Source organism: Phyllostomus discolor, chromosome X, assembly GCF_004126475.2.
Source record: "Phyllostomus discolor isolate MPI-MPIP mPhyDis1 chromosome X, mPhyDis1.pri.v3, whole genome shotgun sequence".
Taxonomy (NCBI): domain Eukaryota; kingdom Metazoa; phylum Chordata; class Mammalia; order Chiroptera; family Phyllostomidae; genus Phyllostomus; species Phyllostomus discolor.
Genome location: NC_050198.1, coordinates 95,839,007 through 95,859,645, shown reverse-complemented (window position 1 = coordinate 95,859,645; position 20,639 = coordinate 95,839,007). Strand labels below are relative to the sequence as shown.

The 20,639-nt window shown below is 40.5% G+C and overlaps 1 protein-coding gene across 1 annotated transcript in view; it reads left to right on the top strand.

The window, feature by feature from the left end:
- Positions 1-4,852, top strand: part of DGAT2L6 (diacylglycerol O-acyltransferase 2 like 6) — a 29,052-nt gene extending 24,200 nt beyond the window's left edge. The window contains exons 6-7 of the mRNA XM_028522894.2: positions 3,530-3,729; positions 4,154-4,852. Coding sequence (XP_028378695.1) covers positions 3,530-3,729; positions 4,154-4,308 — 355 coding nt within the window. The 3' untranslated portion in view covers positions 4,309-4,852. The remainder of the gene's footprint in view (positions 1-3,529; positions 3,730-4,153) is intronic.
- The last annotated feature ends 15,787 nt before the right edge of the window (positions 4,853-20,639 follow it).

Sequence of the window (20,639 nt, the reverse complement as noted above, 5' to 3'; positions counted from 1 at the left end):
AACTCTAGGAATAGGGAAAGATTTCTCAGAGAGGTGTATCACAGCTTTTTTTACCCACTCATCTACTGATGGACATTTGGGCTGCTTCTAGACCTTGCCCATTGTAGATAACACTTCAGCAAACACAGGGGTATATATATTCTTCAAACTGATGTTTTGGGATTCTTAGAATATATTCCCAGAAGTGGGACCTCTGGGTCAGAAAGAAGTTCCATTTTTAATTTTTTTAGGAAACTCCATACTGTTTTCCACAGTGGGTGCACCAATTTGCATTCCCACCAACAGTGAATGAGGGTTCTCTTTTCTCCACATTCTCACTGGCACTTGTTTGTTGTTAATTTATTGATGATGGCCATTCTGACAGGCGTAAGGTGATATCTTATTGTGGTTTTAGTTTGCATCTTTCTGATGATCAATGATGTTGAGCATTTTTTCATGTCTATTGGCCATCTGTATGGCCTCTTTGGAGAAGTATCTATTCAGGTTCTTTGCTCATTTTTAAATTGGGTTGTTTGTCTTCTTGGTGTTGAGTTGTATAAGTTCTTTATGTATTTTGAAAATTAACTCTTTATCAGATGTATCATTAGCAAATATGTTTTCCCATTCCATGGATTCCCTTTTTATTTGATGATGATTTCTTTTGCTGTGCAAAACCCTTTTAGTTTAATGTAGTCCCATTTGTTTCATTTTTTATTTGTTTCCCTTGCCTCGAGAGACAATCAGCAAAAAATATTGCTCTGAGAGATGTCTGAGATTTTACTGCCTGTGTGTTCTTCTAGGATTTTATGGCTTCATGCCTTACGTTTATGTCTTTAATTCATTTTGAGTTTATTCTGGTATGTGGTGTAAGTTGGTGGTCTAGTTTCACATTTTTGCATGTATCTGCAATTTTCCCAACACCATGTGTTGAAGAGACTGTCTTTACTCTATTATATGCTCTTGCCTCATTTGTCAAATATTAATTGACTATAAAAGTATGGGTTGATTTCTGGGTTCTCTGTTCTGTTCCATTGATCTATATGCCTGTTCTTATGCCAGTACCAGGCTGTTTTTATTACTATGGCCTTGTAGTACAGTTTGAAATCAGGTAGTGTGATACCTCCAACTTTGTTCTTCTTTGTAAAGATTACTGAGGCTATTTGGGGTCTTTTGTGGTTCCATGTAAATTTTTAGAGTACTTATTCTAGTTCTGTGAAATACACCATTGGTACTTTAATAGGAATTGCATTGAATCTGTAGATTGCTTTGGGTAGTATGGGCATTTTATCGATGTTAATTTTTCCTGTCCATGAACACAGTATATGCTTCTACTTATTTGTATCTTCCTCAGTTTCTTTCTTCAGCATCTTATAGCTTTCCAAGTACAGGTCTTTTACCTCCTTGGTTAAGTTTATTCTTAGGGACTTTATTTTGTTGTTGTTGTTGTTGCAATAGTAAATGGGATTGTTTTCTTAGTTTGTCTTTGTGATAGTTCATTATTGATGTATAAAAGTATCACCAGTTTCTGAATATTAATTTTGTATTCTGCTACTTTGCTGAATTCATTTATTAGATTTGTAGTTTTTTGGTGGACTCTTTATGGTTTTCTATGTACAATATCATGTTGTCTGCAAGTAATAACAGTTTTACTTCCTTTTTTAAATTTGTGTGCCTTTTATTTCTTTTTCTTTTCTGATTGCTGTGGCTAGGAATTCTAGTACTATGTTGAATTAGAGTGGTGAGAGTGGATGGACATCTCTGTCTTGTTCCTGATGTTAAGGAGAACACTTGCGGTTTTTGCCCACTGAGTATGATGTGTGCTGTGTGTTTGTCATATATGGCCTTTATTATGTTGAGGTATGTTCCCTCTATCAGGATGATCTTATTAAACATGAGTGAAATCATGTCATTACTCCAAATGCTCCAATGACTCCCATTTCACTCCAAGCAAAAGTTAAAATCTTTATAAGGGCCTTGAGGACCCTATATAATATGGCAGTTGGCCACCTCTGTGACCTTATCACCCACTTCTCTCCTCCTTGCTTACTCCCTTAGAGCTATACTAGCCTCCTTGTTGTCCCTCTAACAAGCTGCATGCTCCTGCATTATGGCCTGTGCCCTAGCTGTCCCTCTTCTCAGTATGGTCTATCCCGACTGTCCTGCTCTGTCTTTTCCATTGCACTTATTATTTTATTTTTTTAAAGATTTTATTTGTTTTATTTTTAGGCAGAGGAGAAGGGAGGGAGAAAGATAGGGAGAGAAACATCAATGTGTGGTGGCCTCTTGAATGCCTCCTACTGGGGAACTGGCCCACAATCCAGCCCTGATTGGGAATTGAACCAGCAACCCTTTGGTTCACAGGCCAGTGCTCAATCCACTGAGCCACACCAGCCAGGGCTCATTTTCTTATATATCATCAATCTTATTTATCTATCTGTTTTTGTTTGTTTGTTATTATTGTTTATTGCCTGTCTTCCCTAAAGGTAAACTCCATGATTACAGAAATTTTTAAATATCCGTTGTGTTCACTGATGTATCCCCAGGGCTTAAAACAGTACTGGAATATAGAAAGAACTTAATAAATACTTGTTCAATGAATGATGTATTATAATGGAGATATGTACAAATTTCTATGAGATCACCAATTAATGGAAAGACTTTCATCTAAATGAGAAGTTACATCAGTGGGTGATATTTAAATTGTGAATTAAAATATTAGTAGGATTTGCCAATCAAACCAAAAGGCAGAAACAATTCAGGGGACCTACAATATATGTGGTATTATGCCAGGCCCTAGGGATTCATAGATAAATGAAACAGTTCCCAACTTTGATCAGCTTGACAGATAACTGAGGAGTCAGACAGGTAAGGAGATGACTGTATTAGAGTTAAGATAGTGTTAGTGTAGGAGAAAAATATGCATTAAGTGAGGGGTACCTAATCCATATTGTGGGAGAAGAAATTGGAGGTGGTCAAAGTTTCTTTAAGGGGATGAAATCAACGCTGAGTGTTGAAGGGCAAAATAGAATTAGCTACATGAAAACAGAAAGAAGGCATTTCCAGCAGAGGGAGCAGAATGCACAGAGACTCACAGACAAGAGAGAACTGGGCACAGTTAACACGGCTTAACATAGCAGATGGCAAAGAAAGGGTGGGGTGAGGGGAAGCTAGCCAGGTAGGTAGGGCTCGAATACAAAGCCCATGTTAAGCAGCCTGGTACAAAGTGAGGAGCTCTGGAAGAGTTTTAAAGAGAAGAATGACATGTCCAGATATGCAGGTTAGGAAGATTACTCTGGATGCTGGGTGCAATAAAGGCAGTTAAGCTGCCCAAGACTGGTTTCTTTTGATTACAGGACAATGTGTAGCAGCTCTTCATAAAGGGTTCAGTTGGGAGGGTGGGGCACGGCAAGAATGAGACACAGGATGGAGATGCTTCGGTGCTTGGGTTCTTGTCCTATACTGGGGAGATTTAGAGGTTTCCCACCTCTGTGAGGGTTTCAGTGGGGGAAGTTTCCTGGGAAAATGCACACTTCTGCCCCTCTCTTTGCAGAGCATACCTTGTCCCTTCCTATTCCTTTGGAGAGAATGACGTTTACAAGCAAGAGGCATTCCTTCAGGGCACATTGATAAGTTTCTTCCAAATGATATGCAAAAAAATCGTGGGACTAAATTTCTGTGTCTTCCATGGCCGAGGCCTCACTCGAGAATCCTGGGGCTTCCTGCCTTTCAATCGGCCGATTACTACTGTTGGTGAGCTTTCAGTATCTATGAACCACACTGATCCTGGATCCCCCCCACCCCCAAGTCACACATCAAGTCCCAGAGACCCATGGCACACAGCTGAGACAGGCAATGGGAATTCTATTGGGTGTGGTGGAGGGCATGGTGGGGAGGACAACTGAAAAGATAAGAATTATGGCCATTCACCAGTGGGAGAGAGTTCAACAACTGCTATGAGGGCATCATTGTTCATTTACAGTCCTTCGGCACTTCCCTGAGTTTGTTCTCATTCTGTTGTGCATTTGTGACATTAGGTATTTGGAGAATATGGAGTTGGGGGGGGCAAAGAAAGGGGAGGGGACCCACACACTGAGTTTCAATATGCAGCTCCCTCTAAGGGATGGGTAATTTGAGTTGGGAGGGAACTCTGATGTTTATCTCTTCTTCCCCATAGTTGGGGAGCCCCTGCCAATCCCCAAGATTAAGAATCCAGATGAGAAGACAGTGGACAAATACCACGCACTCTACATCAGTGCCCTGCGCAAGTTGTTTGACCAGCACAAAGTTCAGTATGGCCTTCCTGAGACCCAAGATCTGACAATCATATAATAGGAGTTGGATTCCCTTATTCTTAAACCCCAAAGCATTGAAAGATCCAAGTAAGACTACATGGATGGAAGACTTTGGGGGGGGGGGAGGTGTGAAATAGGAGGCCAACCAAGCTACAAAGTACTTAATGAGTCAAGTTGGGGGGAAGAAACCAGAAGAACATGGGAAGACTGGACAACAACCCAGTTCAGCAAGCAGTCTTGTGAGTTCACAGGTGCTTTTTGGCCCCCTGACTCCAGCTAATTCTCTGAGCAGAGGAATGAGAAGCCAAAGAACACCATGCCACTTCCTCCTGATCCTTAGTGACACCATCACCATATAGGTTTAGACTTAGAAGCCTTGTTGAGAACAGGCATGGTTTGTTTCCTCCTAGACTCTTTCCCTACAATTTGGGGACCACTACAAGATAAACTGGGGACCTGAACTGTGGTTTGCTGATCCAAGCCCTCAGTTGTGACACATTTCTGCACTGGCAAAAACTTTTGCATGCAGTTATGTTGTTTGTTTTTAAAATTAAAATAAAGATCTGGGTGTATAAAACCAAGTATGACTATTTCCTACTTACTCTGTGGTTCACTACTGTACTTCCCTCAAACCCGGCCAGAAAGCTGGTCTGTGGAGAGCCATTTTCCTCTTCGTCTGCCATATATACTGCCCCTGACAGAAAATGTAAGGGAGTGGAACCATAACTACTACACAGTGTAGGAGATAGGAGCAGAACTGTGGGAACTGACAGGTACCCACCGAGGAGTCCATCTCTCTTGATACCACATAAACTACCCTGGGTCAGAAGGGAGGCAGCCACAGGACCATGCACCAGCTGTGAGTTGACCTTATGTCAAGTACCTACTGTGTACCAAGAACTATGCCATTATTTTCAAAACCTTTGTCTCTTAATGTTAACTGAAGCCCTGCAAGATTGGCATCATCTTCATTTCACAGTAGCTAAAACTTATAGAGGTTAAGTAACTTGCATATACCTTTGAATGGAACTAGCATCCAAACCCAGGTCTTACTAATTTTAATCCAAAGTTCTTTCTAATGTACCAATCACCACACTTCCTATTTCTCATTTCCTGGAGAATTCAGCTTCATTTTCCTCAGTGAGGTCATGTGGCACCCCACTTAAATTAGTTCATAAGTATGGGCAAAAATGACATGAATTCTGTTCAGAGTGGTCCCAGTTTAGGCTTTGGAGAAATAACTTATCAATGAAAAAAAAAAAACAAAACTTTCTATAGTAATAGAATGGAATTGAGAGTCCAGAAGCAAATGAATCCATTTATGCTCAATTGCTTTTTGCTGAGGGTACCAAAATAATTTAATGGAGTAAAAAAATACTCTTTTCAATAAATGATGCAGGGGCAACTGCATGTTCACATGGAAAAGGGTGAATTTGGAAGCCTATCTCATACCATACACAAAAATGAACTCAAAATGGATCAAATACCTAAAGTGAAAGCTACACCTATACAACTCTAAGAAGAAAACATAGGGTAAAGTCTGCTGGCCTTGGATTTAGTGATGGTTTCTTATCTATGACATCAAAAGTACAAATGACAAAAGAAAAAAATAGGAAGTTGGACTTCATTGAAATTAAACACTTTTGTGCTTCAAAGGACACTATCAAGAAAGTTAAAAAACTCACAGGATAGGAGAAATTTGCAAGTCATATATCTGATAAGAGAATAGTATCCAGAATATAGAAAGAACACTTACAACTCAATGACCAGAAAAGTCTAATTAAAAATGGGCAAGAGCTAAGAGTATTCCACTGGGTGTGTGTGTGTAATATTTAAAATATTTTATATAATATTGTATAGATATATAGTATATAATATAACATAATTATATATAGGGAAAACTCAATATTGTGAAGGTATTCTTTCCAAATTAAATCAAATGTTTAATGCACTTCCAATTAAAATTCTCATAGTGTTTTGGTACTTGAGAAAATTATTCCAAAATTCATCCAAAAGAATAAACAGTCAAAAATACCCAGGCAATTTTTGAAAATTAAGAGTAATGACAAGGAACTAGCACAACTAGATGTTAAAACACAATATAAATATACAAACATTAAAACAGAATAGTATTGGTACAAAAATAGATGTATAGGTCAATGGAATAGAACATAGAACCCAGAAATAGAGATAGATAGATTTATTATACCTATATCTTATAGGTCTATCCATATATATACAGCCATACTTTGGAGATATTGCAGGTTCAGTTGCAGACCACCACAATAAAGTGAATCACACATATTTTTTTTGGTTTCCTAGTGCATATAAAAACGTATTTACTTTATATGGTTGTCGATTAAGTGTGCAATAGCATTATGTCTAAACATGTACATAACTTAATTCAAAATACTCTGTTGCTAAACAATGCTAACCATCACCTGAGCCTTCAGCAAGTCAAAATCTTTTTGCTGGTGGAAGGTCTTGCCTCAATGTTGATGAAAATGCAGTATCTGCTAAGTACAATAAAAAGCAAAGTGCAATAAAACAAGGTATGCCTGTACTGAACACAGTATAAAAGAAACCTCACAAATAAATGGGGAGGGGTAGATTGGTCAATAAATGGTATTATAGTGGAAATATGCATCTGAGGGGAAGAGGTATAATGTCACTTCATATGGTATACCTGAATACAATTTATTCTTGTATTATCACTTATTAATTATTGTATTATTTTCCATATGAACAACTATAAGTCTACTTATGCTCCACCCTGTATATATTTTAAATATTTTATTTATTTATATTTAGAGAGAGAGGAGGGAGGGAGGAAGCAGGAGAGAGAGAGAAACATCAAGTGGTTGCCTCCTACATGTATCCCAACTGGGGACCTGGCCTGCAACCCAGGCATGTGCCCTGCCTGGGAATAGAACCAGCAGCCTTTTGCTTTGCAGGACAACAGTCAACCTACTGAGCTGCATGGGTCAAGGCTATATATTATAATTAGAATAAAGAGTTTTATTTAGAGCCTCAAACCATAAAAAAAAAAAACCATAGCAGAAGAAAATGTAGGGAACCTCAGAAAATGGGCTATGGGATTAGTCTCTCTACTTAAAGGTCCCCCCATGTATCTTCTGTCAGGAAGATTATCTTTGGCCCCGGTGCTTTCTAAGCCAAAGCAAGACCCCAACACAATAGCACAACACTATTGTGTGAGTGTGCAGCAAAATCAGTGGCCAAGGTCCCTCAGAATTTGTTGAGCCAGAGAGTTGAGTGGGGCCTCTGAATGGGCATCCCTGAAAGGCTTCCCTAAGCGCTGCAGGTCCAAGCTCCCTTCCGTCTTGTGGCTGTGCAACCTAACAAGAAAGTATCAAGAGGTACAATGGAGCCCTGGCTGGTGTGGCTCAGTGGATTGAGTGCTGGTCTGCAAACCAAAGTGTTGCAGGTTCTATTCCCAGTCAGGGCACATGCCTGGGTTGCTGGGCCAGGTCCCCAGTAGGGGGCAGGTGAGAGGCAACCACACATTGATGTTTCCCTCCCTCTTTTTCTCCCTCCCTTCCCCTCTCTCAAAAAATGAATGAATAAAATCCTTTTAAAAAAATAGGTACAATGGAGAGAGGTTGGAGAGAAAACAGATAAGGGAGAGCCCCTGAGGTCCAAGACTGTCATAGGGAACTCATCCTTTTGGAACTTCTACAAAGGAACCACCAGTCTCAAGGCGTAGTATCTGAGGTGTAATATTGAAAAACTAAGAAGTTTTTCAAGCCCCAAGCTCTGGATCTCAGGACCTGGTGGGGGTTTTTCTCAATAACCAGTATTCCTCTTTTCCCCAGTAACTGAAAGCAAAGTGAGCTTAGGAATGGCCTCGGACAGGGAACTGGTGAGTCAGAAAACAGAGCAGTTAAGATGATAGCTGGAGGGGGACTCCACCCTCCTGACAAACCCAACTAGCTGGAGGTAAGCCAGGGGAAACAGCCCAAAAGCATCTGTGCAAACAGGTCCTCCCTGAAGACAAGCAGAGTCAGGGAGATGCCTCAGTCCTTATTCCCAAGATCTCTCACACCATATGGCATATGCAGGTCATTACTACAGCACCTGCTGTTTGTACAGGATTAGCAGTTCAGCAAAAGTGTCAGACTGAATCGCTATCTGTCACTCGGTGCTTTCAAGCTGTCACAACACTATTTTGTCATTATTTTAGTGCGTATTTGTGGTGTTCTTACTATGTGACAGGCATTATTCCAGATGTTGGGGTTGTAGCACTGAATAAAACAAAGACCCTCCCCTCACAGAGCTTATATTCTAGTTGGGGAAGGCCGATCAGCAAGCAAACAAGCAACGCCACCAGATAGTGGTAAGCACCATGAAGAAAAGTAAAGTCAACAGTGGATCAGTATGTGATGGGGAGTCCAATTTCAGAGGAAATTTCCCCTGGAAAGGTGGTATTTGAACATACATTGGAATGAAGGGAGGCAGCCAGTCATGTTAACAGTGGGGGTACATTAGTCCTAGCGGAGGGACCAGCAAGGTCAAAAAATCCTGAAGAGGGAATCTACTTAGCAGCTTCAGAGAACAGCAAGATTGCCTGGTAACTTTGTCAGAATGGAGTGAACAGGGGGGATGGAAGATGAGGTTGAGGCAAGAGAGCTAGAATAGGGAACAAAGGCCTCAAGCTCTAGCCCTCCTCTTCTCTGTCTTGGCTTGGACATCACAGACATGGCCTTCACTGACCACCTGTTCCCCCACTTCTCCCTCCCCAATTACCTCTAATTGGGAAGACCAAAAAAATCCCTATCAACAGAGGAGAGACAAGGATGAGCCACGTGGGCAGTAACCCCACCTGCGTCAGAAGCAGAGGACCGCCATGTCCCCCACACTTGCCTACATTTGTCAAACCTTTCTACCCAGACCCCATAAGATGACTCATTCTCTGATGATGCCTGCTCTCTCTTCTCGAGTGCGTACTATCTCTTTAATAAATTTACTGTGCTTTGGTAAGTCTTTCAACAAGAACCTGGATGGGGTTGAGGCTTCCCTTGGCCTCCCTGGGTGCTGCCTGGCATCAAGGCAAGAGAGGTAGAGAAGCACTAGATCAAGTGGGACCTCATAAACCCCTGTGATGGCTTTTGATTTTCATCTCAGTGAGATGAGGAGTTGTTGGAATGTTTAAAAAGAATTTACGGAAAATTTTAAACATACACAAAACTAGAGAGAATAGTATAATGAACCTCTATAAACTTATCACCTAGGTTCAACAATTATCAAGATGCTGGCACTTCTTTCATCTATTTTAACTTTTCCTTTTTTTAAATGAACTGTTTATTTTAATCCTCACCCGAGGATATGTTTATTCATTTTAGAGAGAAAGAGAGAAGCATTGATGTGAGAGAGAAACATTAATCAGCGGCCTCCTCCACACACCCCAATCAGGGGTTGAATATGAAACCTAGATATGTGCCCTGAGCAAGGATTGAACGTGCAACCTTCTGGTGTATGGGACAGCACTCCAACCAACTGAGCCACATGACCAGGGCTTAGCTGAAGTGTTTTAAAACAAATTTTACCCTTATGTTTCTCATGTCCCCCCCCAAATGACCATTTTCTTATATAATGATAAAGCTATTATCACACCTAAAAAATTGAGTATAATTCCTTAGTATCATTTAATACTCAGTCCATAGTCAAATTTCCCTCATAGCCTTCAAAAAAAAATTTGCAGTTGATTTATGATAGCCCATAAGTTATTTTAATCTAGAACATCCCTCCCTCTCCCCTCCCCCATTTTAAAAATACCATTCACTTCTTTAAGAAATTCGATCATTATCCTGTAAAACGTCTCATATTCTGGGTTTGTCTGTTCGCCTCCTCATGGTGTCTAACGTGTTTTTTTATTCCTCTCATTTCCTGTAAACTGGGAGTTAGCCCAGAGGCTTGTTTAGATTCAGGTTCAACTTTGGAGGTAAGAGTACTTTATACACCGATACAGGTAGATATTTTACATTGTGGCTACCCCCTTTTCTAGTACTTCTAAGATTGATCCAAAAAGTGTGGGTAGTGGTGGCCTGATTTTTTCATTGTGACAGTCCACATCGACCTTTCACCTCATGGTTTTAGCAGTCAATGATAATCATTGTATGACACAATTATTTCATAAGAGGATCTACAATGTTTTTCTATTTCTTTCAGGTCATCCACACTTACTAGTTCACATAATGCAGTATATAGATTAGCCTCACTTCCAACTCTACCCTTTCTAATCTGTTCCTTCCTTCTCTCTACAGATAAGCATTTTTTTTTTTAATTTGGGATTTTTTTCCTTCTAGAGTTATTTTTGCAACAAGAAGCATTTTTATTCATGCATTTACATTATTCATACATATATATGTATATGTATACATATATATTTGTATCCCCCCTTCTTGACAAAAGTTGCATTACTGTATATGCTATTCTGTGTATAACTTTTTTCACTTAAATATATCCTGGAACTCACTCCATATCTGTGTGTCCAGATCTTCTTCATTATTGGAAGATCTTCCTCATCATTGGTATTTAGCAAGAGGATGACAAAATCTGACTTATAATTTAGAAGTATTCTGCTAGCTGGTTTGTAAAGAAAAGAGATTTTTTTTAAAAGGGTAAATACCAAAGCAGGGAGATCATTAAGAGGTTGCTACAATAATCTAGGGAGCTGTGGTGATGAGCCATCTTGAATCATCCAAATCATCCCAAAACCCTAGGAATGGAGGAACTTGGACCCCTGACAACTTCACTGAGTAGACCTGCACAACAGCTCAGACATCCTGTGGTGTCTGAAAAAGAGATAAATAGATCTTTATCTTATTTAAGCTACATTTTATTTGTATCACCTCTTGACCTTTTGGCTAAGATCAGCCATAAGCTATATTGTATTTTGGATCTCTGTTGCGTGCACTGAATCTACATCCAAATCTACATCCAAACTAGCTAATGCAAATCATTCTAGTTCTAACATGCCCTGATTATTCCCAATAGAAGTCTCTTGTCTTGACTCTCTTGGTCACATGACCTTGAGCAAAGAAGAAATGAGAGTGTGTTCCTGGTAGAGAGAACATCATGGGTAAGGTTTAAGAGGCTGTGTTACTTGGCCTTTATCTTGTAAGCAATAGAGAGCCCCTGAAAGTGACAAGAGGAATTTTCAAAAGGTTAACTGAGTAATAATATAGAAGGGAAGAGAAACCAGAGACCAGGAGATCAGAATAGGAACCCAGGCTTAGGAACCCAACCCAGTTGCTTCTACCCAACAGGTAGTCATCGATGGCCCAGGAGAACCTATTTCTTCAATGACTTACCCATGGCTAACTCTACCACCACTTCTCAAACTCCAATTCTTACTATATTCTCTACTTGTTGCTAACTACACTTCAGCCACACTGACCTGCTTACTGTTCCTTGAATATATTCCTTGAATAAGTATGCTCCTGCCTGAGGGCCTTTGTACTTGTTCCCTCTGTCTAAAATGGTTCTTGCCCTGGATAGCCACATGCTTTCCCTAACTGATTTGCCTAAAATGGAATCCCAGTTCCCATTCCCTTTACTCTGGTTTATTTTACTTCAGAGAATGTATCACTACTTTGCATCATATTATATATATTTATTTGTGTGTTTTTTTGTTGTTGTCTTTCAACAAAATGAAAATCAGAGAATGTATCACTACTTTGCAACATATTATATATACTTATTTGGGGTTTTTTTTGTTGTCTTTCTCTTTAGATTATAAGCATCATGAAGATAGGGACTTTGTCTGCTTTAATGCTGTAATGCCATAAAACTAGAACACTGTATAGCTGGCATATGATAAGTATTTGGCAAATGAATGAATGAGATATAAAATAGATTTCACTTAAGTCCTTCTACTTGTACTTCAAAGAGTCTTGGCTAATGCAAATGTGAGGCAACAGAAGAGAGGAGAAGAGGGCTAGGATGGAAAACAGCCCTGAGACTAGAAACACACAGGAAGGAACTTGAGGACCTCAGAAGCTTAGCCCAGGCCCATTTACAGACTTTAAAGCACTTGGAGTAACTTTTATAGAGATTTCTAAGTTTTCTATAACTAACTAAACCTGTCATTTTTGTGTCCCTGCCTTTTCTCCAAAGTTATGAAAATTTTTAAAGAACAACAAATTTTTTCAACTTTTGGAAGAAAATACATCTCCATAACCTCAGAGACGTGAAGAATTTATTAAACAACATACAAAAAATACAAAGCTTAAAGGAAAGGATTGAAAATTCAACCACATTAAAATTAAGAACTTTTAAAAATCTCTCAAGAAAGTAAAAAGACAATCTATAAAGTAGGAGAAAGATCATTCATTTGACATGTATTATTGAGCACCTACTATGTGCCAGGCACTGTTAATGGTTCTTAGGATAAACCAGTGAACAAATCAAAACAAAATCCCTGCTCTTAAGGAGTATTGTATTGAAAATGTGTATGTTTACCACATGCCAGGTACCACTCTAAGTACTTTACATATATGAACTCATTTAATTGGCACAGCAACTCTGTTAGTTAGGTACTCCACAGATGAGAAAAATTAAGTTCAAAGAGGTTAAGGAAATTAAGACACAGAGAGGTTAATTGCCAGAGATCACACAGTTAGTAAGGGGTGGAGCTGGGATTTCAACCCAAGCAGTCTGGCTCCAGAGACATGTTTTTTTTATACCTTACTGCAAACAGGTACCTTGACATTCACAGAATCCAACTCACAAGGATTACTATATGGACTTTATCAAGAGCTCCTACAAATCATTAAGGGAAAACAGTCAGTGGAAAAATTAGTAAAAGGCATAAGTAGATAGATATTTTGCAGAAGAAATGTGGCCCATAAACACATGAAGCAAAGCTCAACTTCTTTCATAATTAGGGAAATACAAATTAAAATGGCAAGAAGGTAGCATTCAACACTAAACTTACTGGCAACAATTTTAAAAGTCATCCCTGGCTGATGTGGCTCAGTGGATTGAGCACCGGCCTGTGAACCAAAAGGTTGTCAGTTCTATTCCCAGTCAGGGCACATGCCTGGGTTGCAGGCCGGGTCCCCAGTGGGGACCATGTGAGAGGCAACCACATATTGATGTTTCTTTCCCTCTCTTTCTCCCTCCCTTCCCCTCTCCCTGAAGATAAATAAGTAAAATCTTTTTTTAAAAATTTAAAGTCAGTTCAAGCTAAGTGTTAAGATATGGAGCAATGTGAACTCACACCTGGTGAAAGCATATGATACAATCACTTTGGAAAACAGTCTAGCATGTCCTAATAAAACTGAATTTGCACAGAACCTATGACTTAGTAGTTCTACTCCTAGGTACGTGTCCTAAAGAAACTTTTACACATGAGCACCAGCAGACATGTGTAAGAATGCCCAAGCCCTAGCAGCATGGTTCACAATAGCAAAAATGAGCTGGAAACAACCCCAATGTCCATCAATGAGAGCATGGATGAAGAAATGATGCTATATCCACCCATTTTCATACAACAGAATACAAAAATCAGAGGTACATATGTCAACAAAGATGAATTGCAAAATGTTAGTGTTGAGTGAAAACTATCAAGTCTTGATATGTATACATATACCTACATTCATACATGAGATAATATATTGATAATTGTTGAATTGAAGAGGTAAATGATATATAGGTATGTATTACGCTATTCTTTCAACTTTCCTACACATTTCAATTTTTTTATAAGAAAAAGTCGTAACAACTAACTTTGAAGGCCTTTAGAAGGAGTATGCCTTCTCTAGTTCACCACCATCCTCACTATTCCCTATTCATACCTCTCAGCTTATTCTCTCATTTCTAGTACCTCTTGTCCCTAGAGACATTGGCGTTTGTAACCTGTGGCCCTCCTCATTGGTCCCAGTCCCTCCCTGTTTCTCCCTGTCTCCTGCCCTGTTAACAGATCATGGTGTAGGGACATGACAGGTGTTTCTCTCATTCCCATAGGCCCAATAAACCATATATGAACTTTCACTGTTTAGAACAGGACAGTATGAGCTGATGTAATTCCTCATGACCATGCAGTGGAGAGGGAAACCCTCTTCACGCACCTCCCAGCAGGTATAGCAACTTTGGCAAGTGTACTTACTATACCTTCTAAGATAAGGGTGGGGCCTTTATCCCACAAGATAAGATGAAGACTTTTATGATTCTTTATGACTCTTGTAGTCTCTCTGGCACCATAGGTGAAAAGGGTGGGAAAGTAAGATCTTCTGGGAATATCAAGGGACCAGTGGGGTTAAACCACTGTATCAGGGATATAATAGATGAAGGAAATGGCGGTTACCTGTGCTTGGACTTGAGAGTGAAAAAGAATCCATCGAGGGTGCACAGGCACAGAGAGTTGGCAGCTGATAAACCCTTCCTATTCAGACTGACCACTTCTTAGTTGCTCAGAGTCCAATGACATCAGGGAGACTGAAGCAGCTTCCCAGTTAGCATTTGCTGAGCCATATTCGGTGATATGACAGGTGCTTTCTTTGCAAACTCTGATTTTCACTCCCACAGCTATCACATTGTACTAAACAAATCCTCAATCCCTGCCACCCCCAGCTTGGCTATTTCTGTACATACCACACAGCATGGATTTATCCAATTGTTTAGCAGGAAAAACAGGCTTAGAAGGAACAGGCAGATAGCCAGAGGCAGGCAGTGTCCATTGGGGGAAAGTTGAGGTTGGCCAGTGACACTGAATGACACTGCATGTTTGGACCAGGGTGCCGAAGCAGGTGGGGAAATGACAAGACTCCTGTCTGATTGTTCTAATCACCTCAACAAAGAGATCAAGATCACTTGCCTTTCTGATCTCTACCTACTTTGGACCAAGGACTAGACCTGAGTGGTGTCCACTGGCTGTGTCTCCTTTGAGAATATGGCCTTGCCTTTTGGCTTATTCTTGACTTGACCTACACACCTTGCTGACTTCCTAGATCTCAGAACTTCAATTTGTGGCTGATATCTAGATCTTCATATGACCAGGCATTGGCTTAGTGGAATACTGATGCCTGTCCTTACTTCTCTGTGACTTGCTTTGGCTGTTCGCTGCCCCATCCTATTGTGACAGAACTCACTTGAGGATTTGATGCTGCTCTGATAAATCCTGAGCAGGCCAGGGACTGAAGATAAGTGAAAGCAGGACTCGGTTACCAAAACTGTAGCTTCAAGCAGATGCCTGCAGGCCTCTGAGAGGAAATAAAGGCCAAAGGCAGACAATTAGCTTTTAAATTATGAGCCAAGGGGCAAAGGCAGTACTTCTCATGTATAGTGCTAAAGAAGAAAACCCCTACTGGAAAAAAGTGCACCAATAAAGATTGATAGATAGAGACGAGGACATCCATAAAACAATGATGAGAGTGTGTGTCATCAACCAAGCAGTATGATTAATACAATTCTGTGATGTCATGTTTAAAAAAAAAAGAAAGAAAACAAAGGATCAGTATACTTAACATCAAGTTCATACATTCCCAAGTTTCCTAATTTCTTTTGCCTATCACTCTGTTTTCTTTAATATACACTTCAGAGTGGCCAGGGCCACCCACATACCAAGAAAGTCCTTGGCCTAGGAAATTGCAATCACTGTCACCTTTAGTTCAGATGACAACTGATTAATTGTTTTTCTCCAAAAGAAAGCAATATGAAAGCATATAAACCAACAAGGTGACAAAACAGATTTCTGACCCTAGTTTTTCCAGGGTAAAGGCTGATCTCAGTGATCCAAAGCTAACAATTCTCATTTTCCACACTTACATTTCAACGTTTTCTCAACTTGAGCTGAGGTGAATCTATGCAGCAGCACTCCCAGCTCTAGTAGGATTTGGGGGGCCTTCATGAAACCTGTCTCTGGACCTGTTTGGAAAAGAGGTTCAAATGCTCTCTTCAGACTCAGTCATTTCCTTGGAGAAAGGGCCCAATTCTGCTGACAGGGTTACCTGGTCCCTGGACCCTACTCAGGTTAATGGAGGCTTGAGGAAGTGTCCCACTTTTTGTACCAGGAAATCCTAAGATCTTCTGGGAAAGAGGAAACTGAGCAGTGCCACATAAAGGGCTATGGGTGAGGGTTTCTGACCAGTGACCTTTCACTGACCACTAAAGACCTAGAAATCTGAGCAGGTGGTGGAAGGACCATGTCTAAAAATTAGTGCTTATAGCCCTGGCTGGCATAGCTCAGTGGATTGAGTGTGGGCTGTGAACCAAAGCATCATAGGTTCGATTCCCAGTCAGGGCACATGCCTGGGTTGCAGGCCATGGCCCCCAGCAACCGCACATTGATGTTTCTCTCCCCCTCTCTCTCTCTCTCTCTCTCTCTCTCTCTCTCTCTCTCCCCCCTCCCTTCCCTCCCTAGAAATAAATAAATAAAATCTGTAAAAAAAAGAAAAAATAAAAATTAGCGCTTCCTCCATAGGAGGAGATTGGTTAAGCGAATCATGACATATCCATGCCATGAAATACTCTGTATAATCTTACAGAAGAAAATCGACATAAAAATATCCATGATATATTGTTAGGTGAAAAAGTAGGTCACAAAGCAGTATAAAGAATGAGATTCCAGCCCTGGCTGGTGTGGCTCAGTGGATTGAATGCTGGCCTGTGAACCAAAGGGTTGCCGGTTCAATTCCCAGTCAGGGTACATGCCTGGGTTGTGGGGCAGGCCCTCAGTAGGGGGCACGCAAGAGTCAACCACACATGATGTTTCTCTCCCTCTCTTTCTCCCTTTCTCCCCCTTTCTCTAAAAATAAATAAATAAAATATTTTAAAAAGAATGAGATTCGCCCTGGCTGGCGTAGCTCAGTGGATTGAGTGCGGGCTGAGAACCAAAGTGTCGCAGGTTCAATTCCCAGCCACGATATATGCCTGGGTTGCAGGCCATAACCCCCAGCAACCGCACATTGATGTTTCTCTCTCTCTCTCTCTCTCTCTCTCTCTCTCTATCTCCCTCCGTTCCCTCTCTAAAAATAAATAAATAAAAATCTTAAAAAAAAAGAACTCCTATTAGACTTGGAAAAAAAAAAAAAAGAATCTCCCTCCCCCCCCCCCAAAAAAATGAGATTCCACTTTGGTTAATAAATTATACATAATAACTAGCATTTGCTGAGCTTCAAATATGAGCATATGTATAAGCAAGGCACTGAGTAAAGTGCTTTACATTAATTACTTTATCCTCATGACAACCCTATGATGTAGGGAGGTATTATACTCATCCTTCTATGGATGAGGAAACTGAGGCACTAAGAAGTTAAGTAATTTGCCATCATTCACTTGTGGCAAAGCTGAAATACAGACCTAGGTGTGTTGACGTCAAGAGTCCAAACTCTTCACAGTGAAGTATATCTATGTCTATATTTATGCAGAAGAAAAAGTGAAGAAAGAGAGATAGCAGGATGGTGACAGTTGACAGTTAACAGTGGTTATTTCTGAGTGGTGAGATTGTGATTGACTTTTGTTCCTGTTATGCTTTCCTGACTAGTCTGACATGTTTATGGTTTATATGGATTATTTTTGTAATCAGGAAAAACAATAAATTGACTTTTATTTTGAAAAAAGCAAATAAGCCATTGCTTCCAACCAGTAGGCAGCAGACTGCTGACACGTGGGGGGGAGTAACTTCATTACCAGGGTTCTGGAAATTTCTACATGGCCCAAGCATTGTCTAGAATGAATATATAATGTGCTTCTACATATGTTGTTTTCAAATGTCATGATGTATACAGCCAAGGTGTGCATCCATAGCCCTTCAGTTTGCTGTATATTTATTCAATCAATGGATTTTAAAAATATGGCTATTATCATGTGGAAGTCCATGACATTTTAAGCATCAAAACGCAAAAGGAAGGAATGGGATCAGCTGCCAGGAGGAAAAAAAAATGTATGTATAGATCAACCTTCTGTAGTTTGAATGTCTTCTCAACAACTTCCTTTTTTATGGGGAGAGAGGGACAGGAGGAAATAGAGGGGATAAAAACCTGAAAAAGCACACGTTATTGAAAGTTAACCCAGGAGCAGTCCTGGAGAAGACAATTTACAAAGATGAGAGAGGATGGCAAGGTAGTTGATATAGGCCCAGAAAATTCTATCATGAAAAGACAGAATGCTCATCTCCCCTGTATTACCAGGAGCCTGTCTCCAACATCACCCACAGGGATGTCAACAGTTATGTAAGGCTGAGATGCTGCAATACCTGGGCGCTGACATTTGCTGGTATCCAATCAGCAGAAACATCAGAAGCTGGGGCGGCCCCTAGGTGTAAGGTGAGGAAACATAAGCAGAGCTTTGTCTTTTGCCAAAATGACTCAAAGGTCAGCACCTGACTTCCTTTCTCTCATTCTTCTTCTCCTCTTTTGTACTGTGTCCCTTACCCTGTATTTCTGTGCATCCTCTTGTCCCCTAGTGAAGTCTCTGGGACACATTTCTCTGTGAGATTTCTATGATCGCATTACCCATAAGAAACCATCTTGATCACTGACCTCAAACTTAAGATTCCCACTTACCAATGGCCTAGGACTTTCTAGGCATTAGGGACAGGTGCACTGACAATAAGATGTGGTCCACAGTCTTTTAGAAGTATACAGTCTTCAGGTATAAAAAGTAAAAGCAAACAAACAAAAAACCCCACCAAAAACAAAAACAGAAAACAACTCCCACAATCCAATGTGCTTCAGTGAGCATAAAGTTACAACAAGAGACAGGAGTCAGAGGGAGGAATGGGTCTTTGTTCCCCCTCCCACTTTGGCCTGTATTTGAGACTTAACCCTGAACCAGGTTCCACACTCCCAATCCCTGCTCATGGGAGATGGTGCTGAAGCCAGGAAGATTGGCCTACTCCAAGTGAGAACATTCTTCAGCAGGTCAATGGCATGGTGAACAAAAGAATGTAAGAAGGGGAACTGTTCTGTATTAAAAGCCAATAAAGATCTTATCAAAGGGCTGAAACCTGGGTCTGATTCAGTCTTTGGACCCAACTGCCAATCTACTGGAAATACTACCCAGGAACCTGTTGAAGTGCACCATGAGCATGCAGTAAGCAAAGTCCGGGCTGTGGGAAATGCTCCAGGTCAAACGTCATGGGTTCTCCAGAAGATGTTATCAGGAAAGGAAAGGTATTAAGGAGGAACCCGTACATCAAAACAGACTTAGCCCTGGCTGGCGTGGCTCAGTGGTTGAGTGCTGTCCTGTGAACCAAAGGGTTGCTGGTTCGATTCCCAGCCAGGGCACATGCCTGGATTGCGGGCCAGGTCCCCAGCAGGAGGTATACAAGAGGCATCCACACATTAATGTTTCTCTCCCTCTCTTTCTTCTCCTTTTCTCCCTCTTTAGAAATAAATAAATACATACATACATCTTAAAAAAACAACAGGCTTAAACTCTTCCAAAGTGTCACAGTCATAAAACACAAGGAAAGACCCAGGAACTGTCACAGATTGGAGGACACTAGGAAGCACGATGCCTGAGCACAGTGTAGGATCTGATGGAATCCTGAAACAGATAATGAACATTAGTAGGAAAAATTAGTGCAATTTGAATCAAGTCTGGAATGAACAGTAATGTGCCAGTATTACTTCCTTAGCTCTGATAGCTCTACTATGGTTATTTAAGATGTCAAATAGGGGCAGCTAGGTGAAGGGTATAGGGAACTCTCCATATTATCTTTGCAACCCTCCCATATGTTTAAAGTTATTCCAAAATAAAAAGTTAAAAAAAGAGAAAATTCAAGAGACATCTCAATTTTTTTCATGGGCAAGACTAAACTATAGTCATTAGGGAAGTGCTTTTGGGTAATCATAGAAAGGCCAGGGAAGTCCTGACTGGTGTGGTTCAGTGGACTGAGTGTGGGCCTGTGAACCAAAGGGTCGCTGGTTCAATTCCTAGTCAGGGCACATGGCTGGGTTGCAGGCCAGGTCCCTAAATGGGGGGGTGGGGTGTGTGCAAGAGGCAACCACACAGTGATGTTTCTCTCCCTCTCTTTCTCCCTCCCTTCCCCTCTCTCTAAAAATAAATAAAATCTCAAAAAAAAAAAAAGGGAAAGGCCAGGGAAAAAATACTCTAAATGTCAGGATAATTCAGGGTGATGGTAGTTTGGGAAGAGGAAGAGAGTTGTCATTGAAATGGGGCAAGGTGAGAGGCTTCTGGGGTGGGTGGAAAAGTTTTATTTCTTGACCTAGTGGTGGCTGCAAGGTGTTTCTTTTACAATAATTCATTAAGTCTTAGGTAGTTTTCTATATCTGGGTTTTATTTTACCATAAAAAATTAGAGAGACAGAGAGAGGAGGCAGGGGAGAGAGTGACAGAAAGAGAGACTTATGAGACATAGCATCCAGTTATAACCAGTGGATTT